At 47.4% G+C, this 19,239-nt stretch overlaps 2 protein-coding genes across 12 annotated transcripts in view; one reads left to right on the top strand and one right to left on the bottom strand.

Moving 5' to 3' along the window:
- ORMDL2 (ORMDL sphingolipid biosynthesis regulator 2) overlaps window positions 1–89 on the bottom strand; it is a 2,606-nt gene extending 2,517 nt beyond the window's left edge. For 2 of the 3 annotated variants that reach the window (XR_003252063.1, XM_026056868.1), the window contains exon 1: window positions 25–89. The gene's annotated coding sequence lies outside the window, so the exon portion shown is untranslated. The remainder of the gene's footprint in view (window positions 1–24) is intronic. The other variant, XM_026056870.1, reaches the window with a different exon arrangement.
- A 201-nt stretch (window positions 90–290) lies between these two features.
- SARNP (SAP domain containing ribonucleoprotein) overlaps window positions 291–19,239 on the top strand; it is a 42,280-nt gene continuing 23,331 nt past the window's right edge. For 6 of the 9 annotated variants that reach the window (XR_003252062.1, XR_003252059.1, XR_003252058.1 and 3 more), the window contains exons 1-9: window positions 291–398; window positions 1,292–1,391; window positions 1,821–1,867; window positions 3,196–3,263; window positions 5,240–5,291; window positions 8,250–8,323; window positions 9,012–9,040; window positions 9,626–9,651; window positions 11,004–11,072. Coding sequence is in view for 3 of the 9 variants with exons in the window: in XM_026056865.1 (XP_025912650.1) it covers window positions 363–398; window positions 1,292–1,391; window positions 1,821–1,867; window positions 3,196–3,263; window positions 5,240–5,291; window positions 8,250–8,323; window positions 9,012–9,040; window positions 9,626–9,651; window positions 11,004–11,072 (501 nt within the window). In the remaining 6 variants the exon portion in view is untranslated. Of the gene's footprint in view, window positions 399–1,291; window positions 1,392–1,820; window positions 1,868–3,195; window positions 3,264–5,239; window positions 5,292–8,249; window positions 8,324–9,011; window positions 9,041–9,625; window positions 9,652–11,003; window positions 11,073–11,406; window positions 11,497–19,239 lie in introns of those variants that run through there. The other 3 variants (XR_003252060.1, XR_003252061.1, XM_026056867.1) reach the window with 2 other exon arrangements.

Raw genomic sequence — 19,239 nt, 5'->3', positions numbered from 1 at the left:
GGCCCTTGTCCCCGTCCGGCCCACCCAGCGCCTCTGCAGGCCTCAGCAGCCGTTGCCAGGACCCTGCCCGCCCTCGGGCTCGTCTCCAGGAAGTCCCCCGCGCCCGGCCCGCTGCGCCCATTGGCTACTCTGCAGGCACTCTCGCACTTCTATTGGTTTCTTCATCTGTCGCTCAGAGGTGTCCCGCCCCTCGCGCCCTGGGAGGCCAATACCGGATGCAAGGCGCCGGTGAGGGGCGGCCAATCGCCAGGCGCGGTATTGGGAGGTGGTGGCAAACCGCCGGCTTAGGAAGCGCGGCCGCCATTGGGCGGTAGGCTTGCTGGCGTGGGCGGGGCCGCGAGCCGAACTGCGGGGGCGACAAGATGGCGGCGGAGACTGTGGAGCTCCATAAGCTGAAGGTACCGGTCCGCGCCGCCGCCGCCCGGCCGTCCCCGGCCCCCGCCTCGGGCCCCTGCGGCGGGGGCCTCGCCTCCCGCCCGGGGAGGGGCCCCACGCCGCCCCAGTCCCGCGCTGCCCTGGCTTGTCCCAGCCGAGGGGGCCCGGGCCTGCCGCCCCCGGGGGCCGCGGCCTGCTGAGGGGCCACCCCCGCCGGGGCTGGGCTCCCCGGTACCGGGGCTCGGCCCCTTCCCAGGCCCTGCGGGCGGCTTGGGCCGCTCAGGCACATGGGAGGCCCCCGCCAGCCTGCCCCGGCCCGGGAGGGGTCTGGGGGGGACCCGCGGCCTCGTGTCGGACGGAGATACTCGCCTCGCCTGGGCGCGGGGGGCTCCCGGGTTCCTCTCGGAGCTGTGGGGCGTCTTGGGGTTGCGCCCCGCTCTCCTGCGGGGCATCGCAGGCAGCTTCGGCTTGTGACCAGCCCTTTCTCGGGGCCACCTGGTGTTATCCCCGCCGCCCGGTGTTGGAAGCGTCGTGAATAATATATGTATGCGTGAAAATATTACCTTCAGCAGAAGAGCTTGATGGCAAAGTAGTTATGTTTGTACAGTGGTGGGTCTATCATGTGACAGTCTCTAAAGAATAATCCTGCTTTGGGTTTGAGGAAATAACTAGATTATCTAGGGTAGCACCTGGGAATAGAGAAATGTGGCTGATGTTTAACATGGGGAGGGAGTCTTAATGGCTCCTGAAAATATAACTGTTAACTGATAACTGATTGTCTTGGTTCGTTTGTCTGCCTCTCTTTTATTCTTTTTTTTTTCTTCTTCTTTTTGAGTCATTTGCTTATGAGTGTGCTCTGTATATTCTGCGTATGTGAGTGAATTGTGCATGCTAATTGGAATCTTCTGTTTTGTAGTTGGCTGAGTTGAAACAAGAATGCCTGGCCCGTGGCCTGGAAGCGAAAGGGAATAAGCAAGATCTGATCAACAGGCTCCAGGCATACCTCGAGGAGCATGGTAGGTAGAGTGTGGTGCTTGTGGCTGGTGTCTCAATTCCAGAGCCCTTCTGGCAAGGCTGATTGGGAGTGGGGACCARCTTGGCTTTTTTTGGCTTAATATTTCTCATTAGTGGGTTCCTTTCCGAAGCTATTATGAGCAGTGAATGTTGCTCAGGATTGCTTTGGGTTTATCAGTGGTAAGAAATGTTCTGGGCTTTGACCTTGGAGTTTTGCGGATAAGTGCATTGTTTTTGGTGCCAGGCCCAGCAAGTGTTTGTATGGAACTCCTGTGTGGAAAAAGAGGCCTTATTTGAATGCTTAACTGTAACTGTCTGTGTTTCTCACCTTGTTGTTTCCTGAACTTTTCTCAGTAGACTTTAAGTAATATCTTTGGCTTCTCAGATAATCTGCAACTACAGTTGCAATCTCTGCTCTCTTTTTCCATTAGCTGAAGAAGAAGCAAATGAAGAAGATGTCCTGGGAGAAGAAATAGAGGTAAACCTTCTTCCTTTGGGTAAATTACACTAGCAGTCTGCGCAGGGGTTTCTGGCTTGCCTGGCCGTGTGTGACCTCCAGGTGGCTGTGTCGGATGTCACTGCACAAGTTGACAAGATGTTGTGTGATGAATCAGTGCAGCAGTGGAGGAGTACCTCCATATGTGGTAGTATCTGGTGCCATGTTTATTTTAAAGCACCTTCATAATTCATTGTTGGGTCCAAACCAACTATTTTTTTATGCCAAAGGTTCGGTGTTGCTGCATTAGTGTTCAGAACACGTGAATGTGTGGTGGTGTTGTGAAGGTGTCTTGAAAAAAGTGTAGTTTTGGTACRTGGCTGCTGTTTCGGAATGTGATATTTCTAACCATGCCCAGTAGGATACACACTGTGTTAGCCCCAGGTTTTTGTCATTAACAGCCAATGTCAGTTGCAGTCTGCTGTGTTTTTAAGAACGAATACATATAAGAGAAAAGTTGCCTAGCAGGCGGATACAGGCTTGTCTGGGTTGCCTGTGGAAGTGAGCCTTAAAGCCGAGGGGGTTATGTTGTGAGAAGGGTAAAGAGATCCCAGCTGAAAAAGTGCTCAGTGCTTAAAATGCCAGGAAGAAACCTTCTTCTACTCCTTAGTATCAAGCTTTTTGCTACTTGGCAAATATGTAGCCCTGCAAGTATATGTGAAGAACATGGAAACTTTCTTATCACTTCCCCCAAAAGTATTTAAGAGAAATGAAACGAGGCTTACTAGAGTCACATTAGGTATCAAGCATGTGCACTGCGTAGCTTCCATATTATCTGCTGGCTCTGCTTGCAGACTTGAGAATGTTTCATTCAAATTATTTCCAAAGCTTTGTGAAGTCCAAGCTTTGAGGGATTAGCCTTAGAAAAAACAAATAAGAGTCTGTATGCCTGAAAGCTGGCATTGTTCAAACACTGATAGTCTGAGACTGTGACCACATAATATTATTTCTTACTACAAACCTTGCGTTATTAGACTAGGTTAAATAACAGTGGGGAAGAAGACAGACAAGCTCTCAAGCACATAAGCCCTTCTTCAAGTTTGAAAAAGCAGCTTAAGCGAAGCACAGGTCAAAGGCAGTGTCACTTATGTTTAGAAAGTGGCTAGTTGTTGTCTCTGGTGCTCCTATGTTTTACCAACTGCTCTGGTATATAATTCAGAAATCCCTAAATACATGCACACAGAGTTCTAGACACTTGCCTCTTAAACCACTGAGAATCCGTAAGACTCAACAACATCCCTTCTGTGATTTCTCTCTCACTTAGCTGGCTGGAATGTTATCTGACCTCTTCTCAACTCATTGACTTGCAGGAAGAAGAGCAGAAACCGGTAGAGCCACCCGTCAAAGTAGAAGAGCCTCCTGTAAAATCGCCTGATGTGTAACTATCCTTTCTGAATAGGCCAAAGCAAACTTGTGGGGAATAGCTGTAACGCAAGAGGTGTATGACTGGGAGAGAACTTTGCCTTCTCCAAATGCTCACCGGCTCCTTTGCCAGGCTTGGTGAGACTCTCCTGAGGCTAAAGGGGTTGCTGTCACTGCATCAAGGGGGACTTGAATTCTCCGTTTAAGCACAGTTTCTCTTGTTGATGGTGTTACAGGAATGTGTTTTGCTCTCTGGCAGCCGGTGCAGGTAGCCAGCAAGGGCCTGTTTTTGCCTGCCTTTGGCCACAGGAGAGTGAAGTTCCTGCTAGGAGGGGATGGAGCATGAGGAGCCTGGGGGGTGGAGGGTTGGCATGAAGCCTCCCTTGGGCCATCAAAGCCCATTAATCTGTGCCTGCGCATCGTGCTGGCCCTCAGCAGGGTGGGATGAATGCCTCTGCGCTTCCGCGTGTGCACGTGGGGAGGCTGCTGCGGGTGCCTGAGGGAACCTGAGGCAAAGGATGGCGGTGAGCTTTGCAGAACCCTGTTTTGGAGGTTTGCACCGAGATGAGCGTGTGCTTGCACGTGCCTTTGGGGCACACTTTAAAGCAAAAGCGTGGCTTTGGACCGCTTTGTCTCAGCCTCGGCCCTGTATGCTGATGTTGTGGTTTGCCTACGTGGGTGCTTTCCCCCAGACAGCACGGAAAGCGTGAGATGACCCCGAAGCGCCGCGGGGATCTGCAGCGCCGGGACGGCGCAGGCTCTGCGCTGGCGTTTGAGCAGGAGGGGGCGTCCTGTGCCTGCCGGTCGCAGAGCTGCGCCGGAACGCTGGCAAGCGACGAGTCCCAGCTCCTGGGCCGAATTGCTTCCTGTGAAAGTGTCATTAAACCATTACTACCTTTCAGGGCATAAAATGAGAAACCTGYCCAGGAATCTGGAACAAAAGCAGCACATTTTTCTAAATGGGAGACCTTAATGAGGCTGGCTGTGACCCACTGTTTTATGGGAGTTGTTTGGAGGAGGATGATGCTATTTCATTTAGCCTGGGAACTTCCGAACTTTGTCTCTTCCTCTTTTGTTTTCTCCCTCGAGCCTCAGCTCTGTTTTCAGAGCATAAACTTTGGAGCACGCCCACTCCATTATATTTTCGTTTAGTCATTTTACTGGTCCTGCTGTTGTCAGCTGCACATTGTTAAAGAAGTGTGTGTTTGAAATGGAGCCTGAGCTGGGGATGCTGGTGCTGACCTGGGGAAAGTTGCCTGTGGCTGTCCCATGAACTAGAACAGAACAATCCTTTGTATTTGAGGGCCATAAAGGAATAAAGCTCTTCAGGGCATGCAGTTGAGGCTTTTAGCTTCTAACAAGAGCTGAATGTTACTGTTAAGAGCCTTAAGATGCGCAGTAGGTTATTTGCTATACATGGCCTCTTGCTGCGATATCCACCCAGCATTTTGAGATGCATCTGCAGCACCCCACTTTGAATTGCAGAATGTTTCTCTTGCCTTAAGCAAAGTTAATTCTGCCTTCAAGCCTCATGGAGAATGGGTGAGAGTATTGTGGATGGTTCTTGTGCCTTCAGCTCTTTTAGGGCTTCCAGCCTGCTTCCCATCACTGCTGATGAAATTCAGGAGTGTGGACTGACTGCTCAAGGCACTCATCAGGCTGGTGGGAGAACCCATGGCTGTGCCTTCACCAGGACACACACACCCTGCCTCTAATGCACCCTAGACCTTGGTTATAAGTTCCACTGTCTTCATACTACACTTCAGCATTGACACCTGAGCTCTAGACTTGAAGATGTTTGTTGCTCTGATAAGGGGGTTGATGGCCTGTGGCTGCCGTCTTTCTAAAAACAGACCCTCAGTTATTATGATGGTGGCTTTGTTGCCAGAGATGGGTGGCAAGGAGGCAAACCCTGATACCCACCCCCGAGGGATGAATGTGAAGCTAGTGGGATTTGTTCTGACTGATTTATCTCTTCTCCAACATCTTTAGGAGTACGGAAAAGAAAGTAGTGAAAATAACATCAGAAATATCGCAGATGGAGGTAAGGTTCTTTCTGCCACTTCATCCTCTTCTCTGATGTGTCTGTTTCCTTTCTCATTTTACATAAAATCTTTTGTATGTTGCTGAGACTGTGTCAGTGTTTCCATTGTAAACCTGCTTTATTTTTCCTTGATTTTATATTAATGACCAGTCGCTGGCTGTAGGCTGACCTGGCAGGGTGTTGACCCCAYGGCACATTTCATTTCGACACTAGATCTTAAGGAATGTTTCTCTCAATTGTCTGTTAATGTCTGTTTCCTTGCTGATCACGACCGTTTCTTTCTGCCACCAACCACCATTGACCCTACCTCARTATTTCCAACTTAGCAAAGACAAGCTGAATCATTGCTGGTGTATCATTCCATTGCGGGCAAAGATGGACTTGGCCCTGTAGTGTCCTCTAGTTTGGATTGTGAGGTTGATAGACTTGAAGAACTGCCTCCATTATTGCTTTAGCGTATGAATCGTATTTCCCTTCCTACTATTGCTAACATGAAAAGCACCGCTGCAAAGTTCACCAGGCTGTGGAATATCCCTGTCCCCTGGGAACTGCTGCAAGCCCGATTGCCTCAGACATGTAAAACTACAAAGCTTCAGGGAATAATCAGTTAGGGATGAACTGATATGAGCTAGCAGATCATCTCATCTTTATCTACTGTAACTTTGTCACTTAATTTGCTGGGCTTATTTTAAATAAACACCCTAGAAGCTGCTGATTCCTCTGGGAGAGCTTTGCAAAACTTTGAATTTCAGGAATCTGATTCTGTTTCTCTAATTTTCCCCTCTGTCATTATTTTTTTCGCCCAAGCTCCATAAGAAAGGAATTGGTATGAAAACATGATTCTTGTCTCCCTGCTGTTCACCCGCTACTTTGGAGTTTTAATCTTCTGCTTGTGACACGATCATTTCCACAGCAACCGGGGTGATGTCGCAAGTGGAGGATTATGACCTCAGCTAAAGGAGTAATGGAGAGAGAGAGGGAACCTGATGTAAACTGGGAGTGTGGCTAAAGGAGTGATGTTGCCCATGCTTTGGGGGCTGCTCTTGGCAATAGTTGCTTAAAGAGTTCATTAAGCAAACTTGCTGAAATTACACTTAATTTTTTTTCCAAATTTTGCCAAACCTGTTCACAGGGAAACCACTTTTTTAATGAATGTAAATCAGTCTCAATAGAGTCATGATCTAGATGTTTGAAGATAAAAGGGAATATTTTTTCACATAATGCATAATAGGAGGCCATTATAGTAGGATATTTAGATGCCAGAAGTACAGATGAGTTCAAAAAGCAAGGAGACAGTTTCATAGCAAAGCTGGCCATCAGGGTTAAATGAATGCAAATGCGAGTACAGCTTATAATTCAGGATGTCATTAGCTGTGGATTATGTGAGGTTGGGAAGGCATAGAGAGGGCAGACCACCTATTTGCTTTGATCTTAACGCTGTTCTAACATCTACTTATGGTCACTGTCAGACAGGATGCTAAGGTGGAGGAAGCCTTTATTCTGAGCTAGTATGGCCTTTCTATAGTTGAGAGTCCTTTTAAAAGCTGCCTGTTTGGGTATTTCTTCTGAGTGTTCTTACTCTTCAAAGTGTCGGAGAAAGAATAAGGAAATATGCTTTGACCTGAATAATACACATTTTTCTCAGTCTTCAATATGTATCTTCTCAGCTGAGTTAGAAGTTCTTTAGTCTTGACACCATCAAAAGTGAACTGTAGTTCCTGATCTATCTCTTCTAAACATTTATGTTTTGATGCAAATATTTATTACACTCCTCACTGTGTTTTTGGCTAAAGTAAATGTTTCCATTAAGCTAATATCTGTTTCTCTAACCTTTAAAACACCAAACACATTTTTGTGCTGTTGTGTAACAATAAAATGTTAAATATTTCTCTTAAGCTTTTAAGGGGATTTAATACTTGTAGGTGCAAACCCTTGCACTTCCAGTGTTTCCAGGCTTTTCTGTGTCTTGGGCAGTTTGCTTCAGTCCACCGGAAGCCTTGCCTGCAGCAAGGGCAGCAGGCCGAGTCCTTTCTATGTAGATGAATTTCGTCTTGAATTGTATTGCTAATGGCAAACTCTACTTGCAAGGCTGAGCCAACTGCATGAATAGTGTCGGCCTCTTGTGAAAAGGCTTGTGCCAAATAAATAAGTTCCCTGAAAACAAACAACCCCCCATCTCCTTTTCTAGCATATTTCTTTGGCCTTGTGCTTAGGGGAAAAAAAGAAATCTTGTTTGCCTCTCTTTTTGCAAATCAGCTGAAGCTGGTTGCGCCGACCGCTTGCTTCCTGCCTCTAGGAGGGAAGTCGTGGCCGCTCCCTTTGTAGTCCATGCCAGGAGTGCTGCTCCTTTGCCTTTGGCACAAGGGCTTCCCTGGGTGAGGTGTGCAGCGTTCTAGCCTGCACGCTTGGCACGCCAGCCCTGAGCCTAGTCGCAGCCTTGTATCATCTTAAAATAGTCGTCTGTCTCTGTCAGCTCCCTAGTCCCGTTCTCCCTTGGCACATCTCCTTTCCTAGGGATACTCACTGAGTAGCAGAGTAATAAAATACCTTTGCCTTTCAGGCCAGTGCAAATAGAGCCCAGGAAGAAAAGCTGTCTGCTGTTGCAAGTGGCTGTAGCTTTTTTCTGAAAAAATACATACTTTTTTTTTTTATTAGGCCCATATAAGAACCATAAGACAACTTCTTTCGCAAGCATGCATCCCAGAGGTTATGGGGTGGCTTCCTGAGGGCTGCCAGAAGCTGATAGGTGCTTGCAGCATCTCTTCCTCTACCTGCTGGTGCAAGGGGAAGCGTGCTTTCTGCTTTCCAGACTGTACGCCGCTGCTCTAGAAGGGCACGCTGGAGCATGAACCCATCCTACGTTGTGTTTGCATACCTCTTTCCTTCTGCAGTATCTTTTTCCATACGCTTCAAAGCTTTGCTCTTCCTCACTTGGTTCTTTTCCTCTCCCTGCTCCAGAGAATGCAGAAGAGGGCTGAACGCTTCAATGTGCCTGTGAGCCTGGAGAGCAAGAAGGCGGCACGTGCAGCTCGGTGAGTCTGTGTTTGTAGCCTTTTCTGCTTTTCTTGCCTTGGAGACCTCTCAGGACACTTGTCAGTGGCAGATTGTGTTGGTGGGATGCAAACGTGGCTATTTGCTGTGATCTGGAGGTGGGCTGGGACAGCAGCACTGGGGGTGTGTAAAAAATGAGGTGGCAGTTGCCTCCAGCCTGAACAAACTGTGGACAACAGCTTACGTACAGCAACCATCTGCAAACCCTCAACAGGCCTGTAGTGAGGTAGGGCTCCTCATGAGGCAGGAGACCTGCTTATGAAAGTTGGGCTGTGTCTAACTGTGGAGTACAAGAGCTAATGCATGCTTTACTGGTTGTTAGGGATAAAATACCGGTAAAGTGTTCTGGATAGACAGAATAATGAAAGGGAAAAGTGATTAATTGTGTGTTAATTGTAAATCTAACTAGTTTTTCTGGACTTTGAGGTTGCTTTTATGAAGTGGGGAATTGCTGTTTGCAGAGTAAATGTGAGAGTCGCTGCAGTAGTTATATTAGTCTGTAATACCAGATTCTAKTTAATCTTGCCTGAAAGTTTGAGTCAAGTACACTTATGAAAAGTGCTTGAAGGAAAAGGTCACATTTTACCAACTTTAGGACTTGGTCTATCAGATACTTTCCTACCTTATATTTGCCCGAGTCTCTGACAAAGCTTTGTTTACTTTCTACAGGTTTGGTATGGCCACAGTTTCGACTAAAGGTGAGGAGGTGAAGCAGAACCAATTCATGGACTGACCTTACTGCAAATATTTAATTATTCCTGGAGAAAAAGTTGCTGGTGGGACTGTTTTTGTTTTAACCTCTGTCCCTTTTCCCAACCGTGCCCAGAAGCTCTGAGTGGGAGACTGTAGAACCAGCATGAAAAGGACAAGTATCATTTCCCCTGGTGCTTTAGACATTTTTGCCAGCATCTCCTACTTCTAAGCACAGCTAGAAGATACTAGGCAGATTTTGGTATAGTACCCCTGAACACGGAGCACCAAACATTCTTCAGCTTCTTTAAAAATGCCAGGTTAACAGTCAAAACTCGCTTAGCAAGGTGAGGATAGCAGCAGTTTACAGGTGGAGAAGCTGACTAGGAGGTGGAAAAAATTTGGAGACAAGTTCTGTAGTGAGCAGAGGTAAAAGCTGGGAAAAATGGGACAGTAATTCTTCGCTAGTCCTTGGACAGACATGTGTGTTCCTTGTTCTAGCAGTGCTGTGACTTGGCTGTACCTCTTTTCAGGTGAGATTCTGCTCTTGATGTTTGTTTTTTCTAACTTTTTCTCTCACCTCCTTGTTTCAGGCCTCTCTGCAGACAGCAAACCTACGGTAAGACGTGCATCTTGCTCATAAACTATTGCTAGTCAGGCCTTTAACACAAGCTGTAATTTCCTACCTGCTTGGGTAAACTATAAACTATCAGAATGGTCTGAGRAAGACACATGGGGGATGAGAGTTTAATGAAGTAGCCCACCTTGATGTTATGCTTGTACTGAATTTGATAGGTTCCCATCCCTTTATASTATTTGGCTGCCTCTTGTGACTTGCCTTTTTCTCAGATAAGCTGATTTTTAGAATGAAATGCTGAAAGGAACAAAGATGGGTATTTGATTTTTTTCATGTGCCTGTTTTTCATTCTCTGCCTTTGTTTGAATTGCTTGAATTATGCTTCAGGAATGGAAATTATGAATGACCTGTAGTAAATTATTCTCTGCTTCTAATGGCCAATGCTGCCTTGCCTGTCTGATTTCCAAGTCTAAATAGGAAGCATCAAAGCATGCAGGACTGAGAGCTGTGAGCACGCTGAGCAACTGGCTTAGTACTTGTATGCTTGATTGTAAAGAAGGATGAGTGGAAGATGTAACAAAGTTAATCCAAGGCAGGATCTGTCACCAGGGAAGGTTTTAGGTTTCTCTTGTGCCAAGGGCTTAAAGATTTTGCATAAACACCTGAGAAGCAGGATAGCACCAAGTTTTCCTCTGTGGGACTGCATACTGCAGAAGATCTGTCCCTGCAAGTCTGTCCAGCTGTTTCATTAGGGATAAGTGCCATAATGGTGACTAATGCTTCTCTAGGAAATTCCAGTTAGGGTGGGTGATATGTTGGAAAATTGCTTGATCAGAGGGCCTGACTAGATGTGACATAGTTTGGGAAGAGTGAGGGTGCAACAGTGGTTTCTTAAGCCTGTGGCAGCCAGGTAGAAGTGCTAATTATCGGGAGTCTTGGCAGGTTTGCCTGAGAGGCTGTTAGTTTTTTGTTTGTGTTGACCAGAACAGGCTGCTACAGGAAAAGTACCGGGTGCAGCTGACTTATGGTAACAGTCTGAACCTACTGCTCCTTCAAGATGGAGAACATAACCTGTCATATTTATCCCATGCTTGTTTTGATGAAGCTAAGGAGCACTCTAGCAGCCTTTGGCTGTTTCATTTGGGATACTGGCTCCTGTTTTGTGGCCCAGCTTCCCTTCAGTGCTAACAGGAGTTGTTGCTGCTGAGCGTTAGTGGAGCACAGTGCTGAAAGGAGCCTCACTAGGACAGGTTTTCCACAAGCTGATCAGAGGGCACAGGTCTGTGTTCTGGGAGACTTTTCCAGGAAGCGGCGTTCTCCCTATTCCTGCAATTTGAGTGATGATGATTTAAAAAAAAAAAAAAAGAAATAAATTGTTTCCTATGTCTTTATAGGTAAACATGGATAAATTAAAGGAAAGGGCTCAAAGATTTGGGTTGAATGTCTCTTCGCTCTCCAAGAAGGTAAGGTGCATTGGCCTCCAGGATACTCTTTGCACCTCCAGATTAGCCCAGTGCTCCAGCTCATAGTATACAGTGACTGTTCAAAACCTTCTTGCTGCTTGAGATTTTACATCTTATTAATGCAGTGGCGTGGGCTCCAGACCCCAGGGGAGTCTCGTCAGCATTGTTTCCTTCATCTTTCCTCCTGTTTATTTGTTTTGTGTGTGTGACTTTTCTATGGTTTTGAGAAAGTTATGACTGATAAATAGAGGTGTTGAATTTTAAGATTGTTCATCTGAATTTTAACATGTGAAGAGAGACCATTTAGTGGGCTGTATAATTGGTTTGTTTTCAGGCATTTGACTTGTGCTGTGTAAGTGCCCATTTCTGATTGGGGTAGAAGCCAAGTCTGTAAAGACCAAGGTAATGAGCTCTCTGAAGACAAGGAGTCCGGAGCTTCCTGGTAGGAAATAACTCTTTGAAGTACAAATGAGATGAGCTTTGTAGGGGGATGTATTTTGTCTTAAAGCTACTTATTTTACCCATGGGTGAAAAATACGCAAGCTTCTGGGTGTTCCCCCTCTTCTGGTCCTCATATGTAGCAATTGATTTAGTTCACACCTTCTGTGCGTTGGAGCTGACTTGCTGGGACGTGTCTGGCAGGGCAGGTGAAGCCGCACGCTGTCTCCAGCTGGAAGGGTGGGCTCGTTTTAGCTGAGGGGCACTGGATGTGCTGGGAAGGCAACAGGAAGCGCTTGGAGGGAAAAGTGCGCAGGAGAGTAGCGCGCTCACCAGTGTGATAATCCCTTGCTTAAACATGTTCTGTAGCAAACTGGGGGGAAGATGAAATTAGTATGTTTGGGGAAAGCGGATCCTCCAGAGAAGAAAAGATAAATATATACTCTGAAATTAATACAACATCCTGTACACAAAAATAGCCTTTTCCTCCTCTGGGCTTTAACAAGTCTCATGCTGCAGCACTGTCCAGAAAGAGTGGGGAGCGAAAAGGAATTGTCCAGTTATAACAGCTGGATAATGTTGGCATGGAGACCTCCCCTCTCCATCTGAAAAAGGGTAAGAGCTGAGGGAGGCTTGTCTTCCCTCCATCCCTGTGAAATAAGCCCCTTTCCTCCTTGGGGGGATGGATTTGACCTTTTTTGCTGCCTGTTTCTCCATGTATGAGTGTTCTGCTTTATTCTACTGGCCCTGGGAATTCACTGATGTAGAAAATATCTGGCATTGGAGGTCGCTGTTCCCCCCCCCTTCCCTCTCCTGTCCCTTTGGGGGTGGGGGAAGGAGGCCAGTGCATTAAAGCTGGGATATGTGGAGCTCAGGGTGAGAGGCTGCTCAAACATCATTAACCCTGTCACTAGGAGCTCCCATTTTTCAGGAGGAATATATGCCTTGTCAATGTTTATGGCCTCGGCCTTCTCCGGGTAGGATCGTGTGGCTGCAGCTTAATAAGACCGGCCCTTCTGGAAGGAGTAGGGTTCCCAGAATTATTCTTTGCGGACCCTGCCTATGGCGAAAATCTGAAACCGCAGAAGTACAAGGTCTGATCTCCCCAAGCAGTTCACAAACGAGTGCAGCTCGCTGTATACTAATGAACTGCTCCCTGTTGTACAGATGGAGACCTACCAGTGGGGAAAATGACTTGCCCAAGGTCATGAGTACATGGCAGTGCTGGCTCTAGCCTCCAGATTGCCTGACGCTCAGCTTTTTGTGTTAACCTACAAACTCTGGCCTTGTGCTTTCCGCAGAGCAGTGTCCAGCGGCAGCGCTGGCCCTAGCAGTGCTGCCTCTTTTTTTTTTTTTTCTTTTTCTTTTTTGTTTGCTTCACCAGGAAGCCGAGTTCATGGGCTTAGAAGTGGCTTCTCCCACTGAGCGGAACACACTCTTGCATTCCTGGGAGGAATATTATTGGTTACTTTAATTAGCTGGTAGTATTGTGCTTCCCACCTGGGTGTTCTTTATAGCTTTTCATTACGGAGGAGCCTGGCAGTTGCGAATGTTTACATGTGTCTTGGCAGGTTTTTATACTGTGCGTCGCAGCAAAAACTTTACAATAAACCATTGTCTCCACGGAGCCACACTTCATTTCCTATTCAAATTGGTTTGGGGAGGGGTAGGGAGGTGGGGGGGAGAATCGTAGCTAAGGGGGATTTCAGACCTGCTGTGAGCAGGGAGCAAATACAGAGCTGCGTTAGTGGCTGTGAACTCATCTGTAGCTTTGAACCCCCCTTCCCCCTCTGTTAGCCCTCTGGGGTAGAAATCTTTCAAGTTTAAAATCCTCTTCCTCCCTGCCTAAAGGGAAAGCGGGAGCCCGGTTGCTCGGAGGAGAGCAAGCAGAACAGAAAGGTTGGCTGTGCTAGAGCAGAAGAGGCAGGTGCTCATTTGTCTCAAGGCAGCACGGGGCCATCAAATTAATTTTTAAAATAAATCAAGCAAGCGTTTATCTCCCTGTAGCACTACCTCTCCCCTCCGAGGCCTCCTGTTAAAGTGCACACTCTCTGACCTAAAGCTACCATCCCTTGACTCCTGTTAGTTGTACTTAACCCCCCACACTTGTAAATGTTCCCTCTGTATAGCAGCTGCTCCCGGTAACACTCAAACTCTCTGCTCCCCAGGGGAGGGTGTTTAGCTGCATGTTTTATATGCAGGATTTGATGCTGCAGAGGGAGCTGCCTGCATCGTGTTTGTGATTCAGAAGCATTTCTCCAAGGGGATGATTTGCTCTTTATATATAAAATAGCCTTGTAAGTCTCCTGCTGAGAAAGTGCTGGCACCAAATGGACAGCAGGAACCCTTGGGATAACATAAAAGCTCTGTTTGCCACCTTTGTATTACATTATCAAATACCTTTCCCAATCTGAACAGATGACTAAAATAATTGGCTTTTATATCTCCTCTTTAAAGCGGAGGTCTCAAACTGCCTTACAAACAATTAGCTGATTAACCCTCGGCCGTTCAGAGGTTGGGAGCGGAGAGGTGAAGGGGCTGCGCTCCAAGGTCACCCGAGCCAGGAGTCCCGGCCCGGAGCTCTGCTCTGCCCCCACGCACGTTTCCCCCAAGCTGGGGGCCAAACAAAGGGCTCTTGGCTGCAGATCTGCCCGAAGGGGAGGTAACGTGCGCGTGTAGCGCTCCCGTCCCCGTCCCTCGTGACGGGGGAGTTGTCCGAACGCTGGGCTGGTGACATCCAGGTGGGCTAGTCGGAGAGGGCCTGGGTGCAGGGGAAGCTTTCTGCATTTGTTCAGGGCTGCAGTGACTTGCCTGGAGCGAGGCAGAGGGGGACGTGTGACTCGTGAGCTGTGTGTCACCTTGAGTAAACTTGCTGAGCTTTTCCTTGCCCAGTTGCAAGTCTTCCATTTTACAGCTGGAGTCTCGTATCCGTAAGATGTGTGCAGAGCCCACAGAAGTGCCAGGCTGGTTTTTTGGAGCAGCAGTAATAGCACAGGAATTGCTGAAGTATCCACTTGATCAAAACGTGCTACCTTTTAGGGCTGGGAAGAGTTAATGCTTTAGTATGGCCATCAGTCATGACTCTAATGCTAATTAAATTCTCTCTAATGAGAATTTGTTTTACATGTGGCAGATGAGAATTACTGCACTCGTTGCCCGAGATTAGCGGGCCGGAGCTGGCAGGCTGGCTGTTCGTGACGTTTGTGTGGTATTGAAGGAGAGCAGGGGTCAGTAGACCAGCAGAAAGTTTGTGTGTATACAAAATATCTAAATGAGAGAGAGAAAACAATTGCCTTAATTGTTTGGCTTCCAGCAAGCTTATAATAACGTGCTGAGGAGGAATCCTTTTCCTGGATGATTTTTCTGCCTGCAATCTTTCCAAACACCCCCTGCCAACCCCGGATGAGAAACTATTAACCACCAAGGAAGCAAAGGRTGGTGGTGGGGGGAAAAGTGCTGATGTTGGCAAAGAGGAAAGGAAAAAGGATTCGTGAAAGAGGATTCTTCTAGCTAACAGCAGGGACAGATATGTAATATGTGGTGGCACATGCCTGCATTTTTGGGAACTAACTGGCTTATGTGGTCAGTTTGTACTCGAGCAATGCACTTTGCTATCGCTTTCAAGACATGGCTCCTGCCTTGTTTGAAACAGCACATACTTCTGAATATTTGCTTTTAAACTTTGCTTTTTGTGGCTGCCATATCAGCTTTGTGTCTCTCTTTTGCTATCCTCTCTCTAGTCTACCCAGTCTCTGCTGTGGCATGGAGTGGAGGAGAGCCAGCTCCTTTTTTTATGTGTTCCTCATCTTAATTTTTCTTTCCCTCTTCTGTTTTGCCTTTGGTAGTGTATTGTAATGAAAATATGTACAAAAGGTGGTCCAGGAAAGTGTCCTCACCGTGCTGTACGTCCACAGTGGTACGGGGGGACTGTATTTGTCCTGAGATGTTGATTGCTTCGCCTGTGTGCTGTGCACACATCCTTCCCCTTCAGGACTGTTGCTTAAGTTCTGCCTTTTGAAAAGGCTCATGTAGCACTTGGCAGCTCTTAAAAATGAGCCGTACAAAAGAAGGTTTCCTACTTCGGAATAGCATTGCCCTGACATGCAGAATGGGCGGTGTCGTATGCCAGATGCAGAGGAGCTGATATGTTGGGATAGGCCGCGTTGCAAATGTGAGCACTCTGCCATTTCTGTGGATAGTCCCAGTGCCACRTTCAGGACTTGGAGTTTTTAAATCTTAATATTTTTAGGTATTTAACAAAGCTGCTTTAGGTAATTTTTAAAGGATTTTCTGTCTCCCTCTGTGTTAGACTAGTGGTAACTAAGGCAGCTGGATTTATAGACAGGGAAAGCAAAAAATAGTCCTGTTTTTAAAAGTAAAATAAAAGCAAAACCTTCTAAAACACCTTTGTAATGTTTTTTGCATGTTACAGAAACAACTTTTCTGAAAGTAGAAACTAGGTCAGAATGTAAGAACACAGTTGAGAGAGTTGCGTGAATGTATAGAAACAAAGCTGGAAAGATCCAGGTACAAAACAACGCAACTAGCAAGGAACATCAGCGTTGACAAGATGTGATTTTGTAAGTATAGGGGCAATAAGGAGAATACCCAGAGAACCATTAGTCCAGTCCTTCAGGACGGCCTAGCAGATGACTCGGAGGAGGCTGAGGTGTTTAATACCTTTCTGCATTAGCTTCCACTAAAAAGGTCTGACTGCAAATAGGTAACAGCGGGTATATCAATGGGTAAATCTCAGCCTTGAGGGGAGAGAGAGCATTTTTGGGGCACCCAAGCCTCAGTGGTTTTGCAGGTAAATGCTGGAGAGTTTCCRGCTGACTGTTGTAATGACTTAAAGAAGTTGAGCACTAATCCTTGAGGAACTTTCCTCTGCTGGCTTCTGGAAGGGTTTGGACGGGATCCCTGCGCACCTCCACGTTCAGCTTGCTCTCTGCGCGCACGCGTGCTTTGAACGCGTGCAGCAGTAACCATCAGTCAGGTCTGCGTGTCCTCCTGCTGCCTCTCCTTCCCCCAACCCCTACAAGACGACGTCACTATTTTCTAACTTGAGCTGCTGAATGCAGGTCTGTTGGTTTAAGATAATGGGAAGTGACAAGGTGAAGAATAGTGCTGGCAGTCATGGACGTTTTAACACAAGGGTGCTGTAAGCGAGGYCTCTGCCTCCCCTACCCCCTCCTGGGCTGCCTGGAGAAGGAGCTTCTCTACCTAATCCATGGCGCAGGCTGCCTGGCTTGTGGAGGGCAGGGAGTAGGAGATGTTTATATGTTCTCCTTCCGTAATCGGTGGGTTTTACAGTCTTTTTATTTTTAGCACTGCGGCACCCAGAGAACCCTCCCCCGTCCCCTTCCTGGACAGTGTATTGGTCTCGGTATTACCGTTTTCCTCACTGTAGCCCTCGTCTGCATGACCATTAGCTTTCTGTGACAAAGACCCAGTTAGGAAACTGGATCCAGGAACYGAAAGGTGATGGAGTTTACATGTTACATGTGGGTTTGCTGTTAAGAACAACTCTGTCATGAAGCTCAGCACCAGAGCGCCTCTGGACAAAGGCTGTCAAATGCTGTCAGATGCAAGCTGTACGGCATGCTTAAACTGTGGCCCCTGGCTCTGACCTGGCTGCTTAGCGCAGGGCAGAAGAGAAACTGCTGGAGATGTAGGCATGGGAAGAAAAAACTCAACAGGGCTTGCAGATAACTTACTAGTGTGCTTGAAAATGAGCCCAAATCTTTACAGTGCTGTAACCTTGTGGAAATTGAGATCTGAAGTTACAGTGTGGGTGTAAAGGTCCGAGACCTCTGTTTTTCCTTTCGCATTTCTAATTTAAACGAAGCAGCTGTTTCCCACGAGGAGCACGGTTGCGGTCTTCACTGGCCACTTCAGACTAGGGCAATGCAACAGTCCCCTCTGGGAAGAGGGATGGATTTGTGGTTTCCAGTCCTGATCCCTTGTGATCCAGCTGGCACATAATGGGATTGTGCAAGGAAATGAAGGTCTCCTGTTTCCTAGAAGGCGAATAAGGAGTTTTGTCCAACCAGCCTATTCCCTTGTGAACCTCCAATATCTGCAGACCAGTATGCAGGGAAAAAAAAAATTGGGTTTGGTGCTAGAAGGAAGGATCTTGCTAAAATCCTAAAGGAAGAACTAGGCAGTGTGTGCCCATGGGTCTGAACGGCTGCAATCACTGTACATGGGGAAAAGTGGCCTCTTCACTGGAATTAATGCTTAACTACACCAGCCAAGTGGAGAAAATAGAGGTGTGTTTTTTGGAGAAACAATGTTAAGATGTCAGCTGTTTTAACCAACAATTTAGATTGGTTTTTGCTCTTCAATAATATCTGTCTGTGGTCAGTGTTAAAGAGGCCCAGCACTTCTGAAGACCCCCTTTGTAGCGGGGGAGAGAACGTGGCCTTAGAGCAGGTTTTCAGCTCCTGGTTGCTCTTGGGCTCCCTCGTGGCGCGGGTTCAAGCCAGGCAAACGTGTGAATGAATGAGCCGCCCACGACGTCAGCCGTTTTGCAGCGTGGTTGTTCTCGGGGTGGGTTCCTTGTCTTGGGATCTGCTTTTATTTTGTTCTCTAGCCAGCCTGTAGCCATGTCTAGAAGTGCTTTAATGCCTGTAGCTGTGGAGGCTGGGGTATTGCGGCAGCTGACAGGTCAGCGTGGGCTGCCGCAAGCCTATTTGTGCACAGTTTAACTCCTGTGCAGAGAAGAATAAAGAAGGATTTGGAACTTCTTAATATTGGATTGAGACACCTCTTAAGCGGTTGTCATCCTTTCTGAACCATGTAAATGTTAAAGGCTTGAAATAAATTCAAGCTTGCTGCTGCCTCCACAGTCTTTGCTGTTTTTGTGGCTTAATACTCATTGCTCTTCTAAATGTTTTACTCTCTGCTCCTGTTTTTGTGAATGAGTCACGCTAATAGGAAGTAGTGAAGTTAATGAGACGAAGCTCAGTCAAGCTGTACAAAATATTGGGAGCCTCAGGTGTGTTGTGGTAAACTACAAGTTAAACTTTTCAGGTGGAAGCATAGTTTTATAGTTTCAGGTTGACTGTGTGCCTTCAGGCGCATAACCACACAAGAATGTGAATATATTTATAGCACCCCTGGGAAATCTCTCCTGTGGGCTTGGGGGAGATGTTGGCGCTTTCTTTCAGCTCCCCTGAAAGTCTCGCTGTGCTGAAAGGGTTCAAGTTCAGCCTTGTAACGTGCAAGTCCCTGTGCCCGAGGGCTGGAAATGTGAAGAGCCAGATTCTCCAAAGCATCCCATCCGTGGTGCTCGCGCGCTGACCCGCGGTCACCTGTGCTCCCAGCTGCTGTTATTTCCTCCCCCTCTGGCATTTCCTCTCCAGCATATCCAAAATAATTTCCCTCTCTCCTGCTGCCTCGGCTACCCATGTTGTCCTGTAAATCTTGCTGCGGGCTTCCCCCCACCCCGTTCAGCCCAGCCTCCGGGGCGCGCAGCCTGACGCTCGGTAAGGTGCTGCAGAAGGCAGCGTGGTTTGCAGAGCTGCCCTGTGTGTTTCCGGAGGTCTCCTTCCTTTCTCCTCTCTTGCCTTAGCTGTGGTTTCCTCTGTCACGCAGTAACTGACTTTGCCCGCGCGCATCGGGCTCTTCCCTTTCTGCTCGGAGCCCTTGGTGAGCCCCGGGCGGGCTCTACCGTTGCTCTCTGGGTACGTCCTCTCTGTGTGTTTTGGTCTTTACCTGCCAGGGT

This window comes from Apteryx rowi, unplaced genomic scaffold (assembly GCF_003343035.1).
Source record: "Apteryx rowi isolate R43461 unplaced genomic scaffold, aptRow1 scaffold_1331, whole genome shotgun sequence".
Classification (NCBI taxonomy): domain Eukaryota; kingdom Metazoa; phylum Chordata; class Aves; order Apterygiformes; family Apterygidae; genus Apteryx; species Apteryx rowi.
The sequence above is the reverse complement of the archived record's forward strand: the minus strand, read 5'-3'. Positions and strand labels throughout refer to the sequence as shown.